The 23,768-nt window shown below is 35.8% G+C and overlaps 1 protein-coding gene across 1 annotated transcript; it reads left to right on the top strand.

Annotated features, from left to right (window-relative positions):
• Nucleotides 1–18,212: 18,212 nt before the first annotated feature.
• LOC107797093 (serine/arginine-rich SC35-like splicing factor SCL30A) lies at nt 18,213–22,423 on the top strand. The gene is made up of 6 exons (XM_016619958.2): nt 18,213–18,348; nt 18,941–19,101; nt 20,973–21,050; nt 21,569–21,733; nt 21,870–22,010; nt 22,123–22,423. Exons 2-6 carry the CDS (start codon nt 18,953–18,955, stop codon nt 22,241–22,243), a joined length of 654 nt encoding a protein of 217 aa, XP_016475444.1. The 5' UTR covers nt 18,213–18,348; nt 18,941–18,952; the 3' UTR covers nt 22,244–22,423.
• The last annotated feature ends 1,345 nt before the right edge of the window (nt 22,424–23,768 follow it).

Below are 23,768 nucleotides of genomic sequence, written 5' to 3'. Positions count from 1 at the left end.
AAATCCCCACACTCGTAGAAATCCCTCTACTAACATGGATGATGGACCTAAATTTGTCCCTAATGAACTAAATGACCACTATAGAAATTCTATATTGGGGAGGTGTACTAGTAGAACCTAAATTGGAGATGCATTGTATGATGACTGCCCCAGGCGAGAACCATGGGTACCATGTCTGCCTGAAGTACCATGAGAAACCTTGAGTGCTGACTGAACTAGATTGATAGCATAACCTCTACAGATCTAACCACTGCCTCCAGAAGAGGCACCATTGAAACCGCCAAAATGAGGACGCCTCTTGTCACTCATCGCCTCTCTTCCCTGGCCACGAATGCGCTCAATCATCCCAGCAATCTCCACTACCTGAGTGAATGAAGTCTTAGACTTATCTTCTCTAGCCATCTAAATTCTGATACCATAGGTAACCCCCTCGATGAACTTTTGCACTTTCTCCCTCCCAATAGGGATCAGAATAGCTACGTGACGAGACAAATCAACAAACCTCGTCTCATACCTGTGACTGTCATACTACCCCGCTATAGATGCTTAATCTGACTACGTAGGTCATCCCTCTAAGTGAGTAGAATAAATTTCTCCAAGAAAAACTGTGAAAACCAGGCCTAAGTAAGAGGAGGTGACCCTGCTGGTCTGCCCTGCTCATAGGTCTACCACCAACTCTTGGCCGAACCCTGCTTGTGAGATACAGTAAAGTCCATTTTGTTGGACTCAACTAGTCCCAAATTGTGCAAGAACTCATTATATCGGTCTAAAAACTCATGAGCATCCTCTGTAGGCATACCACTAAAATGAGGAGGGTACAATTGCTGAAACTTATCCATCCTCTTTAACTCATCAGCAGACATAGCGGGCCTAACCTCAATCCATGCAGCAACAAAAGACTGGACCACGCTAGCTGGTACTACCCTCGAAGTCTAATACTCCTTCACTATCTGCTCTAGAGTGTAAGACGAGGGTCTGAGCTCCTCCCCCAAATCTGAGAAGTGGCTAATGCCATAGGAACTATGCTTTTCTGGGCCATGCTCTCCATAAAACCAATCATATGGACTAAGGCGTCCTGAAGTACTAAGATAGTAATAAACCCCTCTAGAACCTGGGCTGGCCTTACCGGCTTATCCTGAACTAGATTTGCTCATCATTCGGAGTTATTTGTGGCTCAATTGATGTCGCTCTAGTACGAGCATGAATAGCTGCAGATGTTGTTTCACATGTTATATCCTACGCTCTCTACCTCTGCCCCGTCCTTTTCACCTGGTAGTTGCTACAACCTGGGGCTCTAGCTCCTGCTCCACAGCGGTTGAAGAACGTGTCTTTACCATCTGTGAGAGAATAGAGAGTAAAGGTTCAAACTTTAGGATAGAACAAAATATAGAAAGAAAGAAAGTAAAGTTTCCTAATTGTCCCGTAGTCTCTCAAAGATAAGTATAGACGTCTTCATACCGATCCATAAGACTCTACTAGACATGTCTATGACTCGTGTGACCTATGTAACCTGGTTCTGATACCAACTGCTCAAGAATCCCAACTAAAGGGTCATGATGGCGTCTAACCCTACTTGATAGGCAAGACAATATTTAACAGTAGTAACAGAAACAAAATTAAGCATTTGATAGCATAATATCATAACTAAAGAGCAAAAGCTCCAAAATTACATAATAAGTCTAAAACTAATAGAAATGTCTATATAAATCCCCAAGACTGGTGTCACAAGGTGCATGTGCTCTAAGGCATATACAGAGAATCATGAGGCACACTCAAGTGTGATGCAAAATATGAAGACATATATGAATAAGTAGAAAACGAATTAAACAACACTGGAACATATCTAGTACAAACGAAGATAACACATATGATAACTGCATCAGATAACTCTGCCTCAGGCCTACCCATAAATGCATAACAACGGGGCTGAGCCCCACCAGCATTTCCTCCTCCTCTAGGATAACCTCTACCTGGATAACCACCACTTCTAACTAACTTGCTAGATGGGCGGGTGGTGTAGCGACTGGTGCTGGAATAGTAGCACAAGTACCTCACTGTGGAATACTAATCTACAACCTGGGACAATGCCTCACAACGTGCCTCAAATCCCCACACTCGTAGAAATCCCTCTACTAACATGGATGATGGACCTAAAGTTGTCCCTAATGACCTAAATGACCACTATAGAAATTCTATATCGGGGAGGTGTACTAGTAGAACCTAAATTGGAGATGCATTGTATGATGACTGCCCCCGGCGAGAATCATGGGTACCATGTCTGCCTGAAGTACCATGAGAAACCTTGAGTGCTGACTGAACTGGATTGATAGCATAACCTTTACAGATCTAACCACTGCCTCCAGAAGAGGCACCATTGAAACCGCCAAAATGAGGACGCCTCTTGTCACTCATCGCCTCTCTTCCCTGGCCACGAATGCGCTCAATCATCCCAGCAATCTCCACTACCTGAGTGAATGAAGTCTTAGACTTATCTTCTCTAGCCATCTAAATTCTGATACCATAGGTAACCCCCTCGATGAACTTTTGCACTTTCTGCCTCCCAATAGGGATTGGAATAGCTACGTGACGAGACAAATCAACAAACCTCATCTTATACCTGTGACTGTCATACTACCCTGCTATAGACGCTTAATCTGACTACGTAGGTCATCCCTCTAAGTGAGTAGAATAAATTTCTCCAAGAAAAACTGTGAAAACCAGGCCTAAGTAAGAGGAGGTGACCCTGCTGGTCTGCCCTGCTCATAGGTCTACCACCAACTCTTGGCCGAACCCTGCTTGTGAGATACAGTAAAGTCCATTTTGTTGGACTCAACTAGTCCCAAATTGTGCAAGAACTCATTATATCGGTCTAAAAACTCATGAGCATCCTCTGTAGGCATACCACTAAAATGAGGAGGGTACAATTTCTGAAACTTATCCATCCTCTTTAACTCATCAGCAGACATAGCGGGCCTAACCTCAATCCATGCAGCAACAAAATACTGGACCACGCTAGCTGGTACTACCCTCAAAGTCTAATACTCCTCCACCATCTGCTCTAGAGTGTAAGACGAGGGTCTGAGCTCCTCCCCCAAATTTGAGAAGTGGCTAATGCCATAGGAACTATGCTTTCCTGGGCCATGCTCTCCATAAAACCAATCATATGGACTAAGGCGTCCTGAAGCACTAAGATAGTAATAAACCCCTCTAGAACCTGGGCTGGCCTTACCGGCTTATCCTGAACTAGATTTGCTCATCATTCGGAGTTATTTGTGGCTCAATTGATGCCGCTCTAGTACGAGCATGAATAGCTGCAGATGTTGTTTCACATGCTATATCCTACGCTCCCTACCTTTGCCCCGTCCTTTTCCCCTGGTAGTTGCTACAACCTGGGGCTCTAGCTCCTGCTCCACAGCGGTTAAAGAACGTGTCTTTACCATCTGTGAGAGAATAGAGAGTAAAGGTTCAAACTTTAGGATAGAACAAAATATAGAAAGAAAGAAAGTGAAGTTTCCTAATTGTCCCGTAGTCTCTCAAAGATAAGTATAGACGTCTTCATACCGATCCATAAGACTCTACTAGACATGTCTATGACTCGTGTGACCTATGTAACCTGGTTCTGATACCAACTGCTCAAGAATCCCAACTAAAGGGTCATGATGGCGTCTAACCCTACTTGCTAGGCAAGCAAATACTTAACAGTAGTAACATAAACAAAACTAAGCATTTGATAGCATAATATCATAACTAAAGAGTAAAAGCTCGAAAATTACATAATAAGTCTAAAACTAATAGAAACATTTGTATAACTCCCTAAGACTGGTGTCACAGAGTGCATGAGCTCTAAGGAATACTAAGTACAAAGTCTAAAATGAATACAACACTGTCAAATACAAATAAAAAGTAGTAGAGATAATGAAGGTGACTCCAGAGCTTACGAACAGATAAGCATCACTACCTCGAGTCTACCAAATATCCAAGCTAAGTACCTTTCGAGACTTATCTAGTACAAATGCCTGAATCTGCATAAGAAGCGCAGAAGTATAATATGAGTAAAACCGACCTCATGTTCTACATAAGTGTCGAGCCTAACATCAGTGATGAGACTAAGATAAGGCACCTATTTATAAACCGATGCAGTTAATAAGCAACAGAAAATAACAAGATAGATAACAAGAATAAATATGAGAATAGTAAAACGATTAACTAAAAGAAATAACAACCATGTTTCCCAGATATCACAACCAAGCCTTTCTTAACAACTCAAATCCAAGTGGACAAAATAATATCCATGAAAACCATATAGTCAAATCCATATATCCGTATAATAGGAGAGATGAGCAAAAGATATCATATCAATAATACGGCAATACCCTTCGTGCATTTACCTCTCATCCTCACTAGCACGAAAACACCCTTCGTGCAATAATAATAATAATAATAATAATAATAATAATAATAATAATAATAATAATAATAATAATAATAATAATAATAATAATAAAATAAATTTCATGCATAAATTATAATATCAAGAAGCACGGAAACACCCTTCGTGCATAAATCACTCTTCCTCACAAGCACGGAAACACTCTTCGTGCAACCCATTCTGCCTCACCAAGCATATATATAAAACAGTACCAAGCAAAATAGGAAGCATAAATAACATTAAGAAGAGTGATTAAGCATAATACATTATGTGAGAAATAATCATAACCTTTTCACGAATATGCAAACCAACATATCAAGAACCATAATATCCAAATATCTCCACAAAGCATTAAATATAGCTACTAACATGTATGTAAATAATCAAGTAATTTCACGAACAATTTTAAAACATAAGAGAATATTACATATGAAGCAAACAAGACATGAATAAGGATAATTCTATCCGCATGCTTTAACCCTGGCAAATGTATATTCACTCAACACCAAGCATATATGTTGCTCATAACACATATAGCACATAGCAAATAGACCCAATTATAACCTAATTCCCTCAAATCAAGGTTAACCAAGACACTTACCTCTTTTCGGAACAAAATCAACTCTCCAATATCGTTTTCCCTTTAGAACAGACCTTCAAATAACTTGAATCTAGTCAATTACTACTAAATAACTCAAAATAAGCTTTAAAAATTATCCTAATATCAAAAGGGTTCAATCTTTGCCTAATTTAGAAAAGCCAACCCAAAAGTCAACAGGGCCCACATGGTCGATATTCGAAATCAAGACCAAATTTCGACTACCCATTATTTTTAGAGTCCAAATATATGATTGATTTCAAAATTCAATCTCAAATTGAGGTTCTAAATCCCAAAAATTAGTTCTCGTAAATATTACCCCAAAATTCAATTTCTACACTTAAAGTTTCTAGATTTAAGAGTGAAAATCTATGAAATATCATGGGAATAAATCAAAACTAAGTTAAATTTACTAATCTTAGAAGTTGGATTAAGAATTCTCTCAAATATCATCTCCTCCTGAGCTCCAGATCTTAAAAATAGTGAAAAGTGGCCAAGTCCCGATTTCTGCCCTATTTTAACCCCCTGCGCAAAGTCCTTCTTTGCATTCGTGGAAGAACCCCGCGTTCGCGAAGGCTAACGGTCAACAAACCATCATGCTTGCGAAGGCTGCTACGTGTTCGTGAAGACCAGTTCCCACAAGCCTTCGCGTTCGCGGTCCCACCATCGTATTCGCGATGTACAAACGTCCCCTGGCCCCAGCCTCCTTCTACGCGATCGCGAAACCCCTAATGCGATCGCGGAGAGCAACTTCACCTAGCGCCAGAGTACATTACGCGATAGTGAGACAAGCTCCGCGATTGCGAAGAACGACTTCCCCATCCGAAAACCTCTTAGGAAATCACCAGACAAGCTCTACAATCGCGAAGCACTGTAGAACACTAGAATATCATATTACAACAACGCTCAAAATAGTTCGAAAGCACCTCGAAACTCATCTAAGCCCCCTGAGACTCCGTCCAATCATCCTAAATAATCTATACGAACTTGCTCGAGGTCTTAAAAAATCAAATACAACATCAAAATCAAGATTTCGAAGTTCATGAGTTTAAATTTTTTAATTTTTCACTATAAGGGCCGAAACAGCCTCGGGTCACCCGGGACCAAAACCAAATATACGTACAAATCCAAAATTATCATATAAACCTATTGAATTCGTCAAAATATTGATCCAAGGTCGTTTACCAAGAATATTGATCGTGGTCAACTATAACAACAGCGAAGCTCTAGAATCAAGATTTCTTTATCAAAACACATCTAATCTTTCCGAAAATCAAAAAGAAACATGCACACAAGTCATAAATCATTAAATAAATCTATTTAAGGTCTCAAATCATGAATAAAAAGTTATAATTCAAAACGGCATATCGGGTCGTTACACCAACAAGACTAGAAGGCTCCTAGTTACCTAAACCTCAACCACAACTAATTGGAACATCCTAGGTGAATCTTTTATTATTTTTTTTTATTTTGCCCTATTATTTGTTAACTCTACATGGATTATAAGATATTGTAGCTATTAGAGACTACTTATTTACATGAGATTTTAGGCCTACAATCATTTTAACACCTTTAATCACTATAGATTCACACCTAAAGACCGCCACATCTAGAGGTCGATATAGGATATGACCAATCCATCTCCAAAGATCTCTCATTTTCATACTCGATGTATGCTACTTGGTTCTAGTGCATTTCTTTAAATGAGATAATATTCCCAAGCCATGGTTATTTGTTTCAATACTAATTTGGTGTTGTTGACCAAAAAGCAACCACAAACTAATAGTAATTTTTGCTAGAAAGAATGATATTAATGCTTTTGCCGAGTAATTGCAATTAACTTTACAACACTAGTCCTCGAAGGAAATGTGAGAAAGCTAAAATTCTATCAAAAAGGAAAGAATATTTTAAGTGCGTAAATTTTTCTCATTAACTAGGACTTAATATTATGTATGTTATTAAGTTTCTTCACTCCTAAATATTTGAGTTTCATTTATGTTCTTCCTTATTTTTTATTTTCACAGTAGAGGAAAAAGAAGCATTTCTAATGCTTATTTGGAATTTCATGTTAGACATATGAACAATAATCACTATAGGTTCAGGATTTTTAAATTTATGTTGAAAAGGGTACTTTTGTGTTAACAGACAACTGTATTTTGGTGACGTCTCGAATCAAGCTTTTATTGTGAAGGTTCATAATTTTTAAATTTATCTTGAACTATATCCATAAGTGTAATTCTGAGCCAGTAATGTGAATACAAGCCATGATTGACTGAAGTAGTAAAATTTGTGTCTGAAATTGGGAGGTCAAATACATGAATGAACTTCAGACAATTATGACTGAACTCTTTGAGGCGATAATAGCCATTGTATCTTCCAAATATGAAGTGTAAACGACATACCAATGAAATTTAAGTTAACATGTATTTGCATTGTAGTGATTTTACATCTGGTGTCATAATTGTTATTGTGGTATTAGTAAACAAAATTAATTATGTGATTAATGTTTACCTTACTATTCAACTTCTTTATAATACTCGGTGATTTTTAAATCGGTGAGCCACCTGAAAATTTTTTGCCTCCTTTCTTGTCTTGACCTTCACAATTTACCTTTTATTTTTTTTTTGGATACTTCAAATTGTGCGTGGATAAGAAACCAATAAATCTTGGCTTTCTAAGGGAAGAATAGACCTCAAAAAGTTTAACATCAACGTTTTCCTGCATAAACATATGACTGAAGTGCACTCATTTTTTCTTGCACATACAAAATTATAGCTATATCCTTGATGCTCGTAATTAGATGTCCACATTATTCCAAAAATGTCAGATTATCAGTTTAAATTTTTGATAGTGTATTACTTTTTGATTAGACACATCGGAACAACTTTTATATGTATATTTTATTTTGGTTTTCATGTGTTATTTTGGTGAGAAACACGCATAAGCATGAAGTATGTTCTGACAAGTAGATTTTGGGGTGATGGTCCGAGAAACCTAGATGATTTAAGAAATTATGTTTCAAAAGGACATGTATCAAATGAGTTTCATCAATAATGTTGGCACCAAGTTTAGTTTATTTAAAGATTCTCAATCGAATAAGAGTGAGATGCAAAAAACAATTGCAAGCACAGAAATTGATGCTATAAACGAGGAATTAGGGGCAATTCCTTCTGAATCAGTGCCTAAAGTGAACTCACAAACTATTGAAGTGGATAGTATGAATCAAAATGATTATGAAACATAATAAGTGACTAAAATTATGATGAAATTTTGAACACGAAAAATAAAATATAGGATAAAATAATATAGGGCGGCTCTGATGATGATTTCAGCGACAATGCTTCCAAAAAAACAAAAAAGAAAGTTGATGTTGGATATCTCATGATTACAAGAATAATTCAAAACTTTGCATAGTTAATTCACAAAATAACAGTGCAGTTTTTCAGAAAATAACATATCCATGTAATTCAAAAATGCACATAAATACGATATTCTTGTTTCATGAAAAACCTAGTTATCTAATTAGATGTGAGTGTGCTCTGATACCAATTGATGGATTATTATAAGCAGCGGAACAATCCCAGTATCAAAATCATATGTAAACTAGACAACTAGCACATACGGAGATTATACGAGTTACCTCTTGAAGCGTGAACAAAGCTCCTCTATTACGCGAGCCTCCAATTCCACAGCAACTCAATGAAATCTCTACCACCCGCATGATCACGATCTCCGAACGTTCCACGATCTTCTACTGTGTTACCTAAATAATATCTGGAGCAATTTCGTGTGGGCGAAATTTCTAGGAAAAGGGGGCTGAAATTTGGCCACCAAGTATTACTTCCTCTAGGTAGAAAACCTTATGTATTTATAGCACAAGATTTAAGGGTTAAAACCCTTTTCCAAAACCTGTTGGGTTTTCCTTTTCACCGGGAAAAGAATTCCTTTATTTTATATTATTTAGGCACAACATGGACCACATAATTTAATTAACAAGGCTTCTAATTATGGAAGTAATTTGTAACTTTCGAAATTAATATCCACCATAATTAATTACGAATTATTCCACTAAAAATTCGTAATTGCACTCCTTATTCAATTTCGAAATTCATCCATTAAATCTTATCTAGCTCCCCATGTTAAGATTCAGATACTAATCAATTAAATTAAATTACTAACAATTTAATTTATTGATTATTTCCTTTAGACTTTCGTTTAACTTATTATATGTGTCGGATACTAAATTCACCGGCCGGGTTTACACATGAAAATTTATAAACTTTCATAAAGGTGTATCATCAATCTCTAAACCGAGACATGAATTCTATCAACTAACTATTACTTCGTCAATGTACATTATTATTATCCAATTTACCAGGCATATTGACCCACGAAAGGATCTCGCCTTTTAATAAATCAAAACAATAATAATATACACAGCTAATTATTATTATATCAAGATTAAGAGTATAAGTACATTTAATGGCTAGAGAGTTTATTTTATTAAGTCAGTATAAAATACTTATATCTACTTGGTCCGTTCAATACATACAAAATGTACTAGCACAAGAAGTTGAAATTAAACCATTCCCATAATCAAGATAAATTATATTTAATCTTGTGCTACAATCATCTATGATGGTTTATCCAATTCCATCATTAGATTGTGAATTCAAACTTTATACTTATAAAAACCGATGATTTAATCTTCCGTGTATAAGCTAAACTCTATACACTAAATCATCTACTATATAAGCAAAGGACACAGACTAATATATGATCTATTTAAAATTTTATTAAAACTGAATAAATAATTATTTTATAATAAATACTATATCTAAACCAAACTCATGGTTAATAGTATATATCCCAACAGTTTATAGATAAATTTTTTATCATTTTGTGATATGCATGATATTTTAATTCCCAAGATGGATGAGTTTTATTTTCCTAGAAAGTCGAAGCGTAAGTCTTCTAATGTTTGTTATTCGCACCACTTATATGTTGAAATATTTTGTGTTGTGATTGATGTGCAACTTTAAGAGCTTAATAACCATTTTAATGTAGTGAGTAATGATTTTCTTCACTGTATGCTAACTTGAATCCAGTCAATTCGTTTGCTAATTTTGATAAAGGTAGAGTAATGACTTTAGCGCAAAGTGTTATTCAATGAGTTTTATAAAGTACAGATTCAAAATTTGAGTTATGAACTCGATACTTTTATAATTCATATGTGAGGTGGTAATACCAAGTTCTCCAACTTGCCAAGGAATTAGTGATTTGGAAAAAGTATTGATTAAGCCGGATCTTGTGAATACTTATTCATATGTTCATTTGCTTTTTATATTGATTATGATTTTACCTGTTGCTACCACAACTATGGAGAAAGCATTCTCATCCATGAAGCGAATAAAGAATGAAGAGCGGAATAGCATTGGTGATCAATATTTAAATGGTTATTTAGTTTGTTACATAAAGCATGATGTATTTATAAATGTAATTAATGACGTCATTATTGACCGTTTCCAGAATATGAAAATTCATCGAGGAAAATTATAAATGGATGATGTATATTTGTGATATTAGTAATAGTTTTTGAAGTTTTATGCTTTGTGCTAAGTAGTCATAGTTATCATTTTTTTTTAATCAATTTATTTATATAAATCGAAAAAATAAATAACCCGAATCAAACTCAAAGTTAATCAAATCGACTAGCTTGGCACCTAAAACCTTCAAAACATACATCCACGACTCCATTTAATGTCAACTCAAATGAAAGAGCATAAGAAGAAAATGAAGATTGGCAAGAAAATGACATATAACTCAAATAGTTTTAATGTATAAAAAATCAAGTAAAATTTATTCACGAACCCTTTTAATTAAAACTTGGAAGTTTATTTTATTTGTGCTGATATCTTATCGAAATGGAGAGTTTGAGAGGAAGCTAGCTTTGAATTTATTAGTATGCTTTTCTTTAATACAAATGAATTATGTAAATAAATTCAGCAATCAATTCAATAAAAATAAAAAATAAAAAATAAAATCTCGCCCCCGCCCTCATGCCTTACTCTTAGTAACTGATGAACAATATGGGTATTGATGATGGGCTATAATTACGTATTTTAGTCGCTTATTACACTCCAATTTACTGCACTTTAATTGAGTTTGAGCTTTAATCGCTAGTGTTTTGCACTAATTGTATGCTTTATGCCTTGTAGGAGTGATTCCGAGCTATGTAGATGTAATGGAATGAATTCAAATGATTTGGAGCTTTGAAGTTTGATTAAAGACCCAAGGAATTAAGCCGGGATCGTGTTCGGGGATCAACGGATGATAGTGAAGAACGAACGAAGAATCGAGTAGGCATATTGCGCACTGTCGAGTAAAATATACATAACTTTTCTCTTCTAATTCCATTTGAGCTCCACAATATATTGTTGGAAAGCTAATTCAAATATAAACAATTTTTATGTTTTACGTTTTCCCAATTTCCAAACAGAACAGGGTGAATAATGCACGACAAGTGCGCAGCCGCGCACTAGCCGCGGATGTGAGGCAGAAACTGGCCAAAATCCGCGGTTGAATCCGCGGCCGCGGACGTCCTGACCTAGAAAAGTGTCTTTTTCGTGTAGGAGAGGGTATAATTGTTTGGGCCCGAGTGTGTGTGTGTATATATATATATATATATATATATATATATATATATATATATATATATATATATATATATATATATATAAAATGATATTTTGAGGACTTTTGACATACTTTTGACACAATTTAGACCTAAGGAGGCTAAGGAGACTGGGGATTCGACCTAAGGAGGCAAGAACACACTAGGAGCAAGGCGGAGAATTCTTCTACAAGTATCTCACTTCCTTCTTCCTATTTCTATTATTGGTTATGAATTCTAGTATTGTAGTTATGCATACTATTATGAATAGCTAATTTATTATCTAGGATTTTGATGGAATCTTTTGTAGGATGAATTCTTGTTATGTTTTAATATAATTTAGCCTTTAAATTTATCTATTTGTTCAACTACATATTTATTTCAGTTGATTGAATGGCCATCGATTGAATGTGCCTATTTATTATGTGTTGCTTGAGAAAGGATACATGTTTAGGTGGTTGTTGAACAACATCACTCCTAACGTATATGAGAAATCAATACAGTGGGTTTAAAGGTAGGTTTAGAAATAACAATACCTTGACGTGGTCATAGTGAGCGTTTTGATGAAGCCAACTAGCGTAGTTTGAGAGAATATGTCTAGTAAATTATTGTAGTTGCTCGAGAAAGAATTACGGCACCTAAAGTGCTCACGATCAGTAGAGAATACATCGACGAAATTGTTGGGAACATAGCTGGAAGGATTCCTACAATTGGGAAAATCATAACTCTAGACCTCCTTAGTCTTGTCTTCAATCCTTATCCTTATTAATTGATAGTTGTACTGCTTTCTAGTATTTATTAGTTAATTAGATAAAAATAAATATTATAATCTTTATAATTGGACTTGTGTTTCTTAGAAATATTGAAAAATTATAGCTAAGCCTTAGTTTTCTGTGGGATTTGATTCCGGACTCTTAGACCAGATTATATTTGCAGCGACCACTTATCCTTATTAGTACTAGAGTTGGGCGTAGCGTGATCAAATTTTGGCGCTGTTGCCGGGGAACTAACGGTGTAGCTATAGGTGTACCAATTTCTAGGTTGCAAGTTTGAACTTTTATTTTTGTTTTCTTGTATCTGATTATTTTTAAAAATTTTATTTTTGACTTGAGAGACATGGCATCTTGGAATTATGAGAGTTTTGATGTTGGTAATTATACTTTTGATCCTCCTTATGCATATTATAGAGGAAGCCACCCATTGTAAAATTATCAAAATATTCACGAGAGCAAGTTATGTGCACAAACTCAATCTTATGTGTGGAATGTGTGTGATATGTGTGGTGGTCAAGATGGTCATTTTTATGGTTGTGCTTATACTTCTTATCTTCCCCCAACTCCTTACTATGATGGTTCTTCTCTTTCTTGTGAAGTTAATAGGAACAAAGAACCCAGGAATGATGACCTGAAAGAGATCAAGGATATGCTAAAGTACCTTGTGGAGCAAAATAATGAGAAACAACTTCACATAAAAAGGCAAGATGCTGCTATTCGCAACCTGGAGGCACAGGTGCATCAATTAGTTAAAGCATTTAATGCTCAACCAGCTGATATTGTGGATAGTAGCCAAAAGGAGCTTGTATTAGATGCAAAAATTGAGGTGCTAAGGGAGGAGGACAGAGTAGAACACCAACAATCAATTGAACTAGATTTTGAGGATGTAGATGTTGTAGAAGAGATACTAGAGTCAACCAAGAAAGTTGAGGATATAAATTTAGTTGACTCTAGCGTAATTGGTGTTGAGGATGTCAAAAATCTTGAAGTTCATGTATTTGAGCGCGTTGCACCTCATTCCAAATACTTTTCTACATTATGTTCAGACGGTAAAATAGTAATGGATCTTTACGAGCATAAAAAGCAGTCCAAGGAAGAGGTAGATGAGCCTTATATTTTAAAATTTTCAAGGCCGTCTAGGCAAGGTGATACTCCTCGGTGGAGAGCCAAAAAGTGGATGAGAATTCATTTAATTTTTGGCTCGCAACAAATTGTATCGCCCCAAGAGCATGATCATAGAGCAGAATTAAAACTTGGGGTCCAATTCATAAGTTCAAGGTGGAGACAAAAAATAGTTTACGTCGTGCCACGACGTTAAATCAAGCGTTTGTTGGGAGGCAACCCAGCTTTATTTTATTTTTTATTTTTTTTAATTATAGTATTATTTTTGTAGTTTCAATTTTTAATTTTTTAGGAGCATGGAACGCAAAGCCATTGGAAGAATGCAACAGCAAACTAGATGGTTGGAACTAAGTGTGAGGTACCCGCACGAAAGACCAGGCCTGGAAGAAGTCTGAGTACCCCATGAGATGCTAGTGCGTCGGCCTTTGGCCTTCCAGGGAGTTTCTTTTACCCTCTTGTATGTATGGGTGTGCATTGGGGACAATGCACAATTTTAAGTGTGGGGTGAGGAGATTGTTTGGGTGACTTTCTATGCTATTTTAGTTGTGTTAGTTTAATTGAATAATTTTTATTATTATTTTTACAAAATAGAAAATATTGGACTTTTCCCGACGATGGATCTATTAGATATTTTCCTTGAGGGATTTAAGTCGAAAGGAAAAAGACAAAAAATTTTTTTTTTAGGTAGTGTAGTAATTCCCCCTTAGTTTTTCTTTGTGCAGCGGTTCTTTTTCAAGGGTTTTGTTTGAACCGGGTGTAGCTAAATTTTTTTTTTAGGAATAGGAGCTATTGTGTTGTGTTTTGAATTGAAGCAATATCTCTTGCCTTTGTTATGTCTTGAGAATAGTGAGTACTTTGGTTGTGACGCTTAGGCTCAGTTCTTGACTCTTGTATAAGTACCTTAAATTGTATGATTTTAAATTTTCTTAACTGCTTTGACTAGAGTGTCTTGATGAATCCAATCCTGAGTGAGTTATGTGCCATGTGTGTGTGAGGTTTGGGTGTTATTCTGTGCATTACATTTGATGCCTAGAACTTGCCCCGTGTGTTTGCAAAGCGAAATAGTAGTTTTGTTCAGTCTTGGAAGTGATATAGGTGTTTCTTTGTTGAGCCATATATATATTTTACCTGCCTAATTGTTATGTATCATAGTTAACCCATTTGAGCCTGTAATCCTATTTCTTTGGCAACCACATTACAAGCCTTACCCATTTGTTTGAATTAACCATCTATTTGAACCTTCTAACCTCTCATGAGTACTTTAATTATTATGAACTGTGTAAAAGTTTGTATAAGTACCTTAAATTGTATGATTTTAAATTTGCTTAACTGCTTTGACTAGAGTGTCTTGATGAATCCAATCCTGAGTGAGTTATGTGCCATGTGTGTGTGAGGTTTGGGTGTTATTCTGTGCATTACATTTGATGCCTAGAACTTGCCCCGTGTGTTTGCAAAGCGAAATAGTAGTTTTGTTCAGTCTTGGAAGTGATATAGGTGTTTCTTTGTTGAGCCATATATATATTTTACCTGCCTAATTGTTATGTATCATAGTTAACCCATTTGAGCCTGTAATCCTATTTCTTTGGCAACCACATTACAAGCCTTACCCATTTGTTTGAATTAACCATCTATTTGAACCTTCTAACCTCTCATGAGTACTTTAATTATTATGAACTGTGTAAAAGTTAAAGTGTGGGGTGGATAGTTTGGCTTTTGAGTGGAACTAATGAAATAAGGAGAAAGGTGCACTGTTTTGAAAAAAAGTAAGAGCCACTTGAATTGAAAAAGAAAGAAAAGGAAAAAATAGTTGTATTGCTGTGAAAAAAATATATTCCTTGATAAGTGGTGACTCTTGATGTAATTGTACTTAAAAAGGTATGGGGTAATATACATTGATGTGAAGGTGGAGTTTGGTTTGACATAAGTATGGGATTTGAATGTTAAAGTATATGTATTAAAGTGCTTAGGGAGGTGTAGTCACTCTCATATCTAAATGTATCCTACTCGTCCCGCAGCCTACATTACAACCAAATAAAGTCCTACTTGATCCTAGACTGAATGAGATCGATTAGTAGAGTAGTACACTACGGGCAAGCCTATGGTGTATCTTTTGTGGCATATGAATGTTAATTCTTAGAGTGAGTGAATTCTTTCTATCTTGAGTTCCTAAGTGTTCTTAAATTTTATTCAATGGAACTACTCTCTTTTGTTGTGTGAGGGCACTTGATTCATGAAGGAAAGGTAATATCAGTGACCTCTATGTTAGAGTAAGTGGGTGAGTTGTGAATAATGTGTGGTACTTGTAAATCAAATCTTGAAGTGAAGATGTTACGCTTTTGTCCTTTGTCTATTTTAAGTATTCTTGGTGTGATGAGTTAGGAGAATTATTTAAAAAGGTCGTGTCTATATAAAATATAGTTTGATTGCTCGAGGACGAGCAATGGTTTAAGTGTGGGGTGTTGATGATGGGCTATAATTACGTATTTTAGTCGCTTATTACACTCCAATTTACTGCACTTTAATTGAGTTTGAGCTTTAATCGCTAGTGTTTTGCACTAATTATGTGTTTTATGCCTTGTAGGAGTGATTCTGAGCAATGTAGATATTATGGAATGAATTCAAGTGATTTGGAGCTTTGAAATCTGAGTAAAAGCCCAAAGAATTAATCCGAGATCGTGTTCGGGGATCAACGGATGATAGTGAAGAACGAACGAAGAATCGAGTAGGCATATTAGGCACTGTCGAGTAAAATGTACATAACTTTTCTCTCAGAACTCCATTTGACCTGCACAATATATGGTTGAAAAGCTAATTCAAAGGGATACAACTTTCATGTTTTACGATTTTCCAATTTCCAAACAGAACAGGATTAAATTATTTGTGTCCTTTTTCTCGTAGGAGAGTGTATAATTATTTGGGCCCGACCCTACTTGGTATATATACATGGAAAACAGTATTTTGAGAACTTTTGACATACTTTTGACACAATTTAGACCTAAGGAGGTTAAGGAGACTGGGGATTCGACCTAAGGAGGCAAGAACACACTAGGGGCAAGGCGGAGAATTCTTCTACAAGTTTCTCACTTCCTTCTTCCTATTTCTATTATTGGTTATGAATTCTAGTATTGTAGTTATGCATACTATTATGAATAGCTAATTTGTTATCTAAGGTTTTGATGGAACATTTTGTAGGATGAATTCTTGTTATGTTTTAATATAATTTAGCCTTTGAATTTATCTATTTGTTCAACTACGTGTTTATTTCAGTTGATTGAATGACCATCGATTGACTGTGACTATTTATTATGTGTTGCTTGAGAAAGGATACATGTTTAGGTGGTTGTTGAACAACGTCACTCCTAACGTATGTGAGAAATCAATACAATGGGTTTAAAGGTAGGTTTAGAAATAACAAAGCCTTGACGTGGTCATAGTGAGCGGTTCGATGAAGCCAACTAGCGTAGTTCGAGAGAATATGTCTAGTAAATTATTGTAGTTGCTCGAGAGAGAATTACGTCACCTAAAGTGCTCACGATCAGTAGAGAATACATCGACGAAATTGTTGGGAACATAACTGGAAGGATTCCTACAATTGGAAAAATCATAACTCTAGACCTCCTTAGTCTTGTGTTCAATCCTTATCCTTGTTAATTGATAGTTATACTGCTTTCTAGTATTTGTTAGTTAATTAGATAAAAATAAATATTATAATCTTTATAATTAGAAAATTATTTGGACTTGTATTTCTTAGCAATATTGAACAATTATAGCTAAATCTTAGTTCTCTATGGGATTCGATTCCGGACTCTTAGACCAGATTATATTTGCAGCGACCGCTTATCCTTATTAGGACTAGAGTTGGGCGTGATCAGTATACCATCACATAAACAAACCATTCAATATTTTTTGATTGTGAGAATTTAGAATAATTATGCTATTTTGTTTTTTCCTTTTTCTTCTTTTACTGTATGCTATAGCCTTATAATCATATACAATGTAATTGATGAAAAAATAAAAAAATTAACAATAGGTAAGCGCTAATGGTTTATTCTCAAAAGATTTCATTCTAAATTCTGAAATTACACTAGGTAACCGCTTGAGATTAAAACATAGCCAGTTTTTAAAATATCATTTAAAGTTTAGCCACTTTACTATAAGTAAGTAAAATTAAAATAAACTTAACACGGATATCTTCACACCATCGGGGTTGAAGTTACGCTCTGTCGAAGGCGATCTTCAGCCGAAACCGTTGAATTTGAACTACATTTAATTCTACTTCAAATCTTCGGTTGGAAGTTTGGTTCTATTTGAGGCGTTGACCGAAACATTTGAAGTTTGAATTGCTTAAGGTCTGAAGTTAGGCTATTATCAAATTTCAGACTTGACAGTTTGAAGTTTGAAGATACGACTAAACTTAAAAAACTTTTTTTTTTTTTTTTTTTTTTTTGTAAATCTTAGCTATTCGTTAAATAGCTGTGCTAAAAACGGCTATTTGTGCACTCCCCCAAGCTACAAATGGTACTACGGCCCATGAGGGCTGAAAAGTTTGGGCCAATGAGGCTAAAGTTGCAAATTGGGCTCCCTCCAATTCTGACCCAACGATCAATATAGCAAGCCCAGCAGTCCAAGCATGGAAGCTTCTGAAGGTAGACGATAACCGCTTTGAAACAAGGTGTATATAAACAGATTCCTTGTTATTGTTAACAGAAACAGAAAAAAGCATCTGTGAAAGAAACGGATCTTAACATACCAGGTACTATTTCTCAATAATCACTTTCCTTTTGTCAAGAATGATAATGTTTGGTTTATTGTAATCAATTCTTAGAACTATTTCTGTTATGGTTAGAATTGTAGTTATAATTTAAATGATCTTGTTTTCCGCTTTGCGGATTCACTTTGCAATATATTTGTTATATTTATCAGAATAACATTTGTGTATTCCGAAACTGTGTAGAAGTTTAAGATATTTACAAAATATAATTGAGCGAACATGCTGTAAGAAAATTTCATTTTGACTCTCCAAAGAAAATTTTGTGAAAAAGATGGAACAGAGAGCAGTGTTTTCAATCCATTTGGTTCTTTGTTTTTCCTTGGGTTATAGGGTCAAAACTTTAGCTTTTGTCTTCTCCTGTATTATTTTCTTTAATAAATTTCTGGGTGTGGTGAATAGTGAATTTCATTGATTTATAAGGATTTATATTATGGGGAGTATCTCCATTTGTTATTGGCTAAACTATGGTGTTGAAGAATTTCTTTCCAGAAAAAAGAAAGAAAAAAAATGTATTTTGGTCCTTGTTTTATTATTTCCTGTGAGTTTTGGTTGTTTGTAATGTCTGAGTTTGCAGACAGGTGAAAGTATGAGGGGAAGAAGTTGCAGCTACAGTCCTAGTCCACACAGAGGTTACAGCAAGAGATGCCGTAGCCCTAGCCCGAGGGGTCGCTTTGGTGGTCGTCTGAGTGATCCGCCTACTAGTCTCTTGGTTCGCAACCTTCACCATGATTGCAGGTTAGTTCAGATGGCATCCTCTGTCTCATAGTTGGAACCATTGATACTTTCTAGGTATCTAATCTCCAAATGAGAACATTTTCATTTTTGGGCTTGGGGGTGGCGGTTGGGGAAGAGCTAGGGAGAGAAAAAGAATAGTGTAGCTACTAGTGGATAGGAAGAAATTAAGAAAATGTGATATTACTTGAGAGTGTGAGCACCTTATGGTCTTGTTAGAGATCAATATATGTTAGCAGAAAATGTGAAGAACTTTCAATGTTAAAGAACCTGAATTTTTGAATTTGGATGGAGATGGGTCTGTATGGAGTGACATGGATAGTGGGGATTCATATACTTGACGCCAACTATCTTGGAAATTGGAACTGAGGAGTAGTCGGAACATATACTACTGTCAACTAGAAAAATGGCACGTCTCAATATCATGATGGAAATGCTCCTTATTATATGGATACAAGCATGGTTGTTGCAGCTGCAAGTAATCTATGGATTATAATTGCTCATACAAGGTCTGCATAAGTTTTCTGTTCCCATAGATCGTGGCACTGGATCTTCTTATTCATAAATACATTATTGTGGGATTTGCGAACTCTGTGTTGTCATATTTATGGCTAAATATTTTGTGAGGTAGTATATGATTGGCTATGTTGTGAGGTGTCGATGGGTGTGTTGGAGGATCCGACACGGGTGCGGTAGCTGTTTTGGAGAGTCCATGTGGCATAGATTATTGGTCAAGTATTGTAGGAAGGGGTACAAAAATGCATAATCCAACATAGTTTTTCTTCTTCTTTTTTTAAATGCTTTCTCCGGATTAATCTCATTTGTTTTCTTCCTTAGAGGGGGACTAGTTTTGGACGTAAATCTCCAAAATTCATCAATGGTTAAGGATATGTAATATTCGGGTTTGTCAAACTATTATCTTTCACTATAATCAACTTTTCTCTTTTGGTTATGCGCAATTTTATTTCATATTAAAAGGTGGAAATGTCTACATAACTGCTCCTGTTTCCTTCTTTGTTATGCTGGATGTGGGGTTTTTATTCGCGGAGAGAGTTTTTTCTAATCATATTCTTTCCTGTTTGTTCACTGACTCACTCCTCTCTGCCTTTATTTTCCTCGCACTTATTGGTAAGATATTGTGGCTTGAAGCTAAATTTAGCATCAGTAATGCGGTATTATCTGTAGAAGAATTCTTTCAAAAGTGCTATATTTTCTGTACTTAAACAGCCTTCTCTTAGACCTCGCCAGTGTTTGGTATATGAATAATTAACGGCAGAGGCCACAGGCCATCTTTAACTTGCTCAAAATTCATTATTAGCTGTTCATCTTGTGAAATGCTTGAACCTGCTGGTTGAACCATCGACTATTGGAATAATCACTTGTTCTAAAAATTGTGCCCACAATAAGTCTGCCAATAAGCACAATGAGAAAATTAATACTCTATGTAAGAGTTAAAACATCTAAAAAGGTTTTGGCCATTTCACCAGCTGATTTGTTGTTTGTTCATAGTACTTTCTAGAGGTATAAAAAGCATGAAGGGCGAGAGAAAGGGAAGTTAAGCGATTAGTCATGGAGATAAAAATAGAGTAGTGAGCAGATGATGTAATTGAGAACTGACATAATTCTAAAGTGATTATCCAGTTGTGAGTCATATGGTTGGCTTGACGATTGCATGACCTCAGCTTTACCTCCTGATTCATTTTATGGTCTGGGTTTCAGAATATTTTACCGCGCTCGGATTGCATTGTCCAATCCTTTTTATGTTTGAAATACAGCTTGTGCATTTCATGGTTCACATTTTAATTTTATCTTACCCAGAAAACTTAACTCTTTATCATTTGTTTGAAATATTCACAATGATATATGTTTCACAGGCGTGAAGATCTTCGAGGGCCGTTTGGCGAGTTTGGTCCCATTAAGGATATTTATTTGCCACGAGATTATTACACTGGGTAAGTTTTATCTTAATTGTGTCAGTTCATGATTGCTGAATGAAAACTTACTCTCTAACGGTGATGGACACATGACAAAGAGACTGTGGACTGATTGCCTGGCCTTGTTTGTATGCTTGGGTCTTTATTTTTTGCATCAGTTATTTTATGTCTATCTGGTTTTCTCATTGAAAGAGTTGAAGACACAAGTGAAGTAATAAGAGTTTTGTCAAGTTGATCATAATGTACATGAAGATTGAGGGAAGTTGGGTATGAATACAATTATGAAGATTTTCAAGTGTTGAAGGATTTGAAGTCTAAAAACATTGTTTCTCACAAGGTTAGCCGCCATGAAATTGCTTTCCTTGAATTTCTATTGTGTGACTTTCCTAAAGGGTTATTATCTTTTTTGCTTGAGGTGAGACAGAACTCGTGATTTGTTTTTGGCCGGCACATGTTTTTTTGCACATATTATGTAATGGTTAACCATATCTGTGTGCTTTTTTGTCTCTTGACTCCATTCGTGTCAAATGCTGCAGGGAGCAGCGTGGCTTTGGTTTTGTGCAGTACTTGGACCCTGCTGATGCTGCAGATGCCAAATATGAGATGGATGGCCAGGTTCTACTTGGGCGGGAGATCACTGTTGTGTTTGCCGAGGAAAACAGGAAGAAGCCTTCAGAGATGAGAGCAAGAGAGCGTTCGAGGTAACTGTTGGATGACCATGGCACTTCTCAATATGCAGCTCGGCTGATAACTGTCAACATTGTGTCAGTTTAGATTTTCTGGAAATTTGTTAATTTTGATTACTGTTCATCCTAATGGGTAAACCCTTTTCTTCAGGGGTCGGGGAAGCTCCCAACTCTCTTATTCTCGGTCTCCACGGTATAGGCGGTCCTATTCTCGGTCACCGCGGTATGCTCGGGCTTATTCTCGAAGCCCTGACTACTATTCGCTACCTCCTAGGAGAAGATATTACTCAAGGTAGTGACAATGATGATTCCTAGCTTAGCAATATGGTTTTCCTTTCAACGGTAGTTGGACAAATATATAGCCTGTATTGTACTGATATGTCCGTGTATGCTTTCTGGTACAGGGAGAGGTCTTACTCAAGATCTCCTTATGGCTCTAGGAGCAGAAGCCCAGTATGGAGTAGGAGTAGAAGCCGTAGTAGGAGCTTTGATGATAAGAGTTCTCTAGCGGTGTTGCGACTATAGTCATTTTACTGAACTCTTTGGGTTGTGGACTTGTGAGCACCTTGTGATATTGCCGATAGTTGGAAGATCAGACTCCATTAGTTCAGTAAATGAGCCCGTGCTTGGTTGTGCGTGATTGACATTTCTTCATTGTAAATTTTCGTGCTCGTATATTGTCCTGTTTGTTGAAGATCTCTAAAATCGTGAGCTATTCATTATTATAGCCGTGGCCAGTATTGACGTAATTACTGGGGGGGGGATGTTCATGTTTTGCACTTCATACGTTGATTCGATCATTTGAATAAAGTATTAGGCCCAACCCAAAGAAGCAAAAAAGAATGTATTGAAAAATAGTTAATGTTTGTGAAGTCATTGAATACTAGCTATTATTTGATGTGGAGAAAAAAATTGGATAAAAATGTCTTTTAACTGAAACGAAAAAGATTCAGCGTATGAATTTCAGCACATTATGATTTTCATATGTAAAAGTTTGAATGTATGTTGGATTTTTTCGGATTTTAGTTAGGGGTAATTTTTTGGATATGGTTTATTTTTAATGAATAATTATAAACCAGGTTAATTCTGAATTTCTTCCAAGAATAATAGTATAGTAATAATGGAACCACATCCCATTATGATCACTCCAACTTTCCTGTACTTTTTTCCTTGGGTCATTGATCTATCTTAAATTATGTTCTGTTCGGACAGTTTACATTATTTTGTATAATAGTAAAAAACCGAATTGACATGATAATACTCAGGGATCATCTCCGGTATGTTAGAAAAATAGCAAAATATTGGGATGAAATAATCTGGCTTCGATAGTGTAATTACTATCATTAAGGAATTTAAGCTTCCCACTTTCTTGTTGCGGGATAATAGCAGAATTCCTCCAAAATTTTACAAAGCCACTGAAATTCGAGTTTCAGCAATTAACTCGAATTTCCCGCAATAACAGAATATTCGTGAGTTGTAGAAATAAGTAGAACAGAAAGAGATGAAAATTTGAAGTTATATTTCGTTTTGGAGATGACACGGGTATTTATAATACCTCTAGGAGTCTGTTGGAATTAACAGACTCATCTCTTCACAAACATGCACCTTTTAAGAAGGGAAAGTTTAGCAAATACCCATGGGACGGAAACATTTACCCGCCCCTACCCATTGCCTTTTCCCCTACCCATTTTTTTTAATACCCAACCAAATGAAATCAAACTAAGCTACTATGAGCCAAGCCAATTCAAGGCAAACCAAGCCAACCCAAATCAAATAAAGTCAAGCCAAGCCAAGCCAATTAAAGCGAAGCCAAACAAAGCCAAGCCAAATCAAGCTAACCTAAGCCAAATGCGTAAAAGAAGTTGGGACGAGTGGGTAGGTAGGGGTAATTAGTTTTAATTGGATAGGTATATATTGTAAATAATTTTCAAATGGCTAGGAAAGGGCAATTATTCTCAATGAACATTTTGCATAAATTGCTCTTTTAAAACCAAGTCACATATTTTCAATTTAAAATAAAAACTATTAAAAATGTTTTTTGTGAAATTTA

The sequence above is a fragment of the Nicotiana tabacum genome, chromosome 4 (genome assembly GCF_000715075.1).
Source record: "Nicotiana tabacum cultivar K326 chromosome 4, ASM71507v2, whole genome shotgun sequence".
NCBI classification, from domain to species: Eukaryota; Viridiplantae; Streptophyta; class Magnoliopsida; order Solanales; family Solanaceae; genus Nicotiana; species Nicotiana tabacum.
The sequence above is the reverse complement of the archived record's forward strand: the minus strand, read 5'-3'. Positions and strand labels throughout refer to the sequence as shown.

Excerpts from the sequence above, each read along its gene's own strand:
- LOC107797093 (XM_016619958.2), top strand. The coding sequence starts at position 18,953 with ATGAGGGGAAGAAGTTGCAGCTACAGTCCTAGTCCACACAGAGGTTAC. Across the intron at positions 21,734-21,869 it reads AGAGCAAGAGAGCGTTCGAG|GGGTCGGGGAAGCTCCCAAC; the intron begins GTAACTGTTGGA and ends CCTTTTCTTCAG. Across the intron at positions 22,011-22,122 it reads AGGAGAAGATATTACTCAAG|GGAGAGGTCTTACTCAAGAT; the intron begins GTAGTGACAATG and ends TTTCTGGTACAG.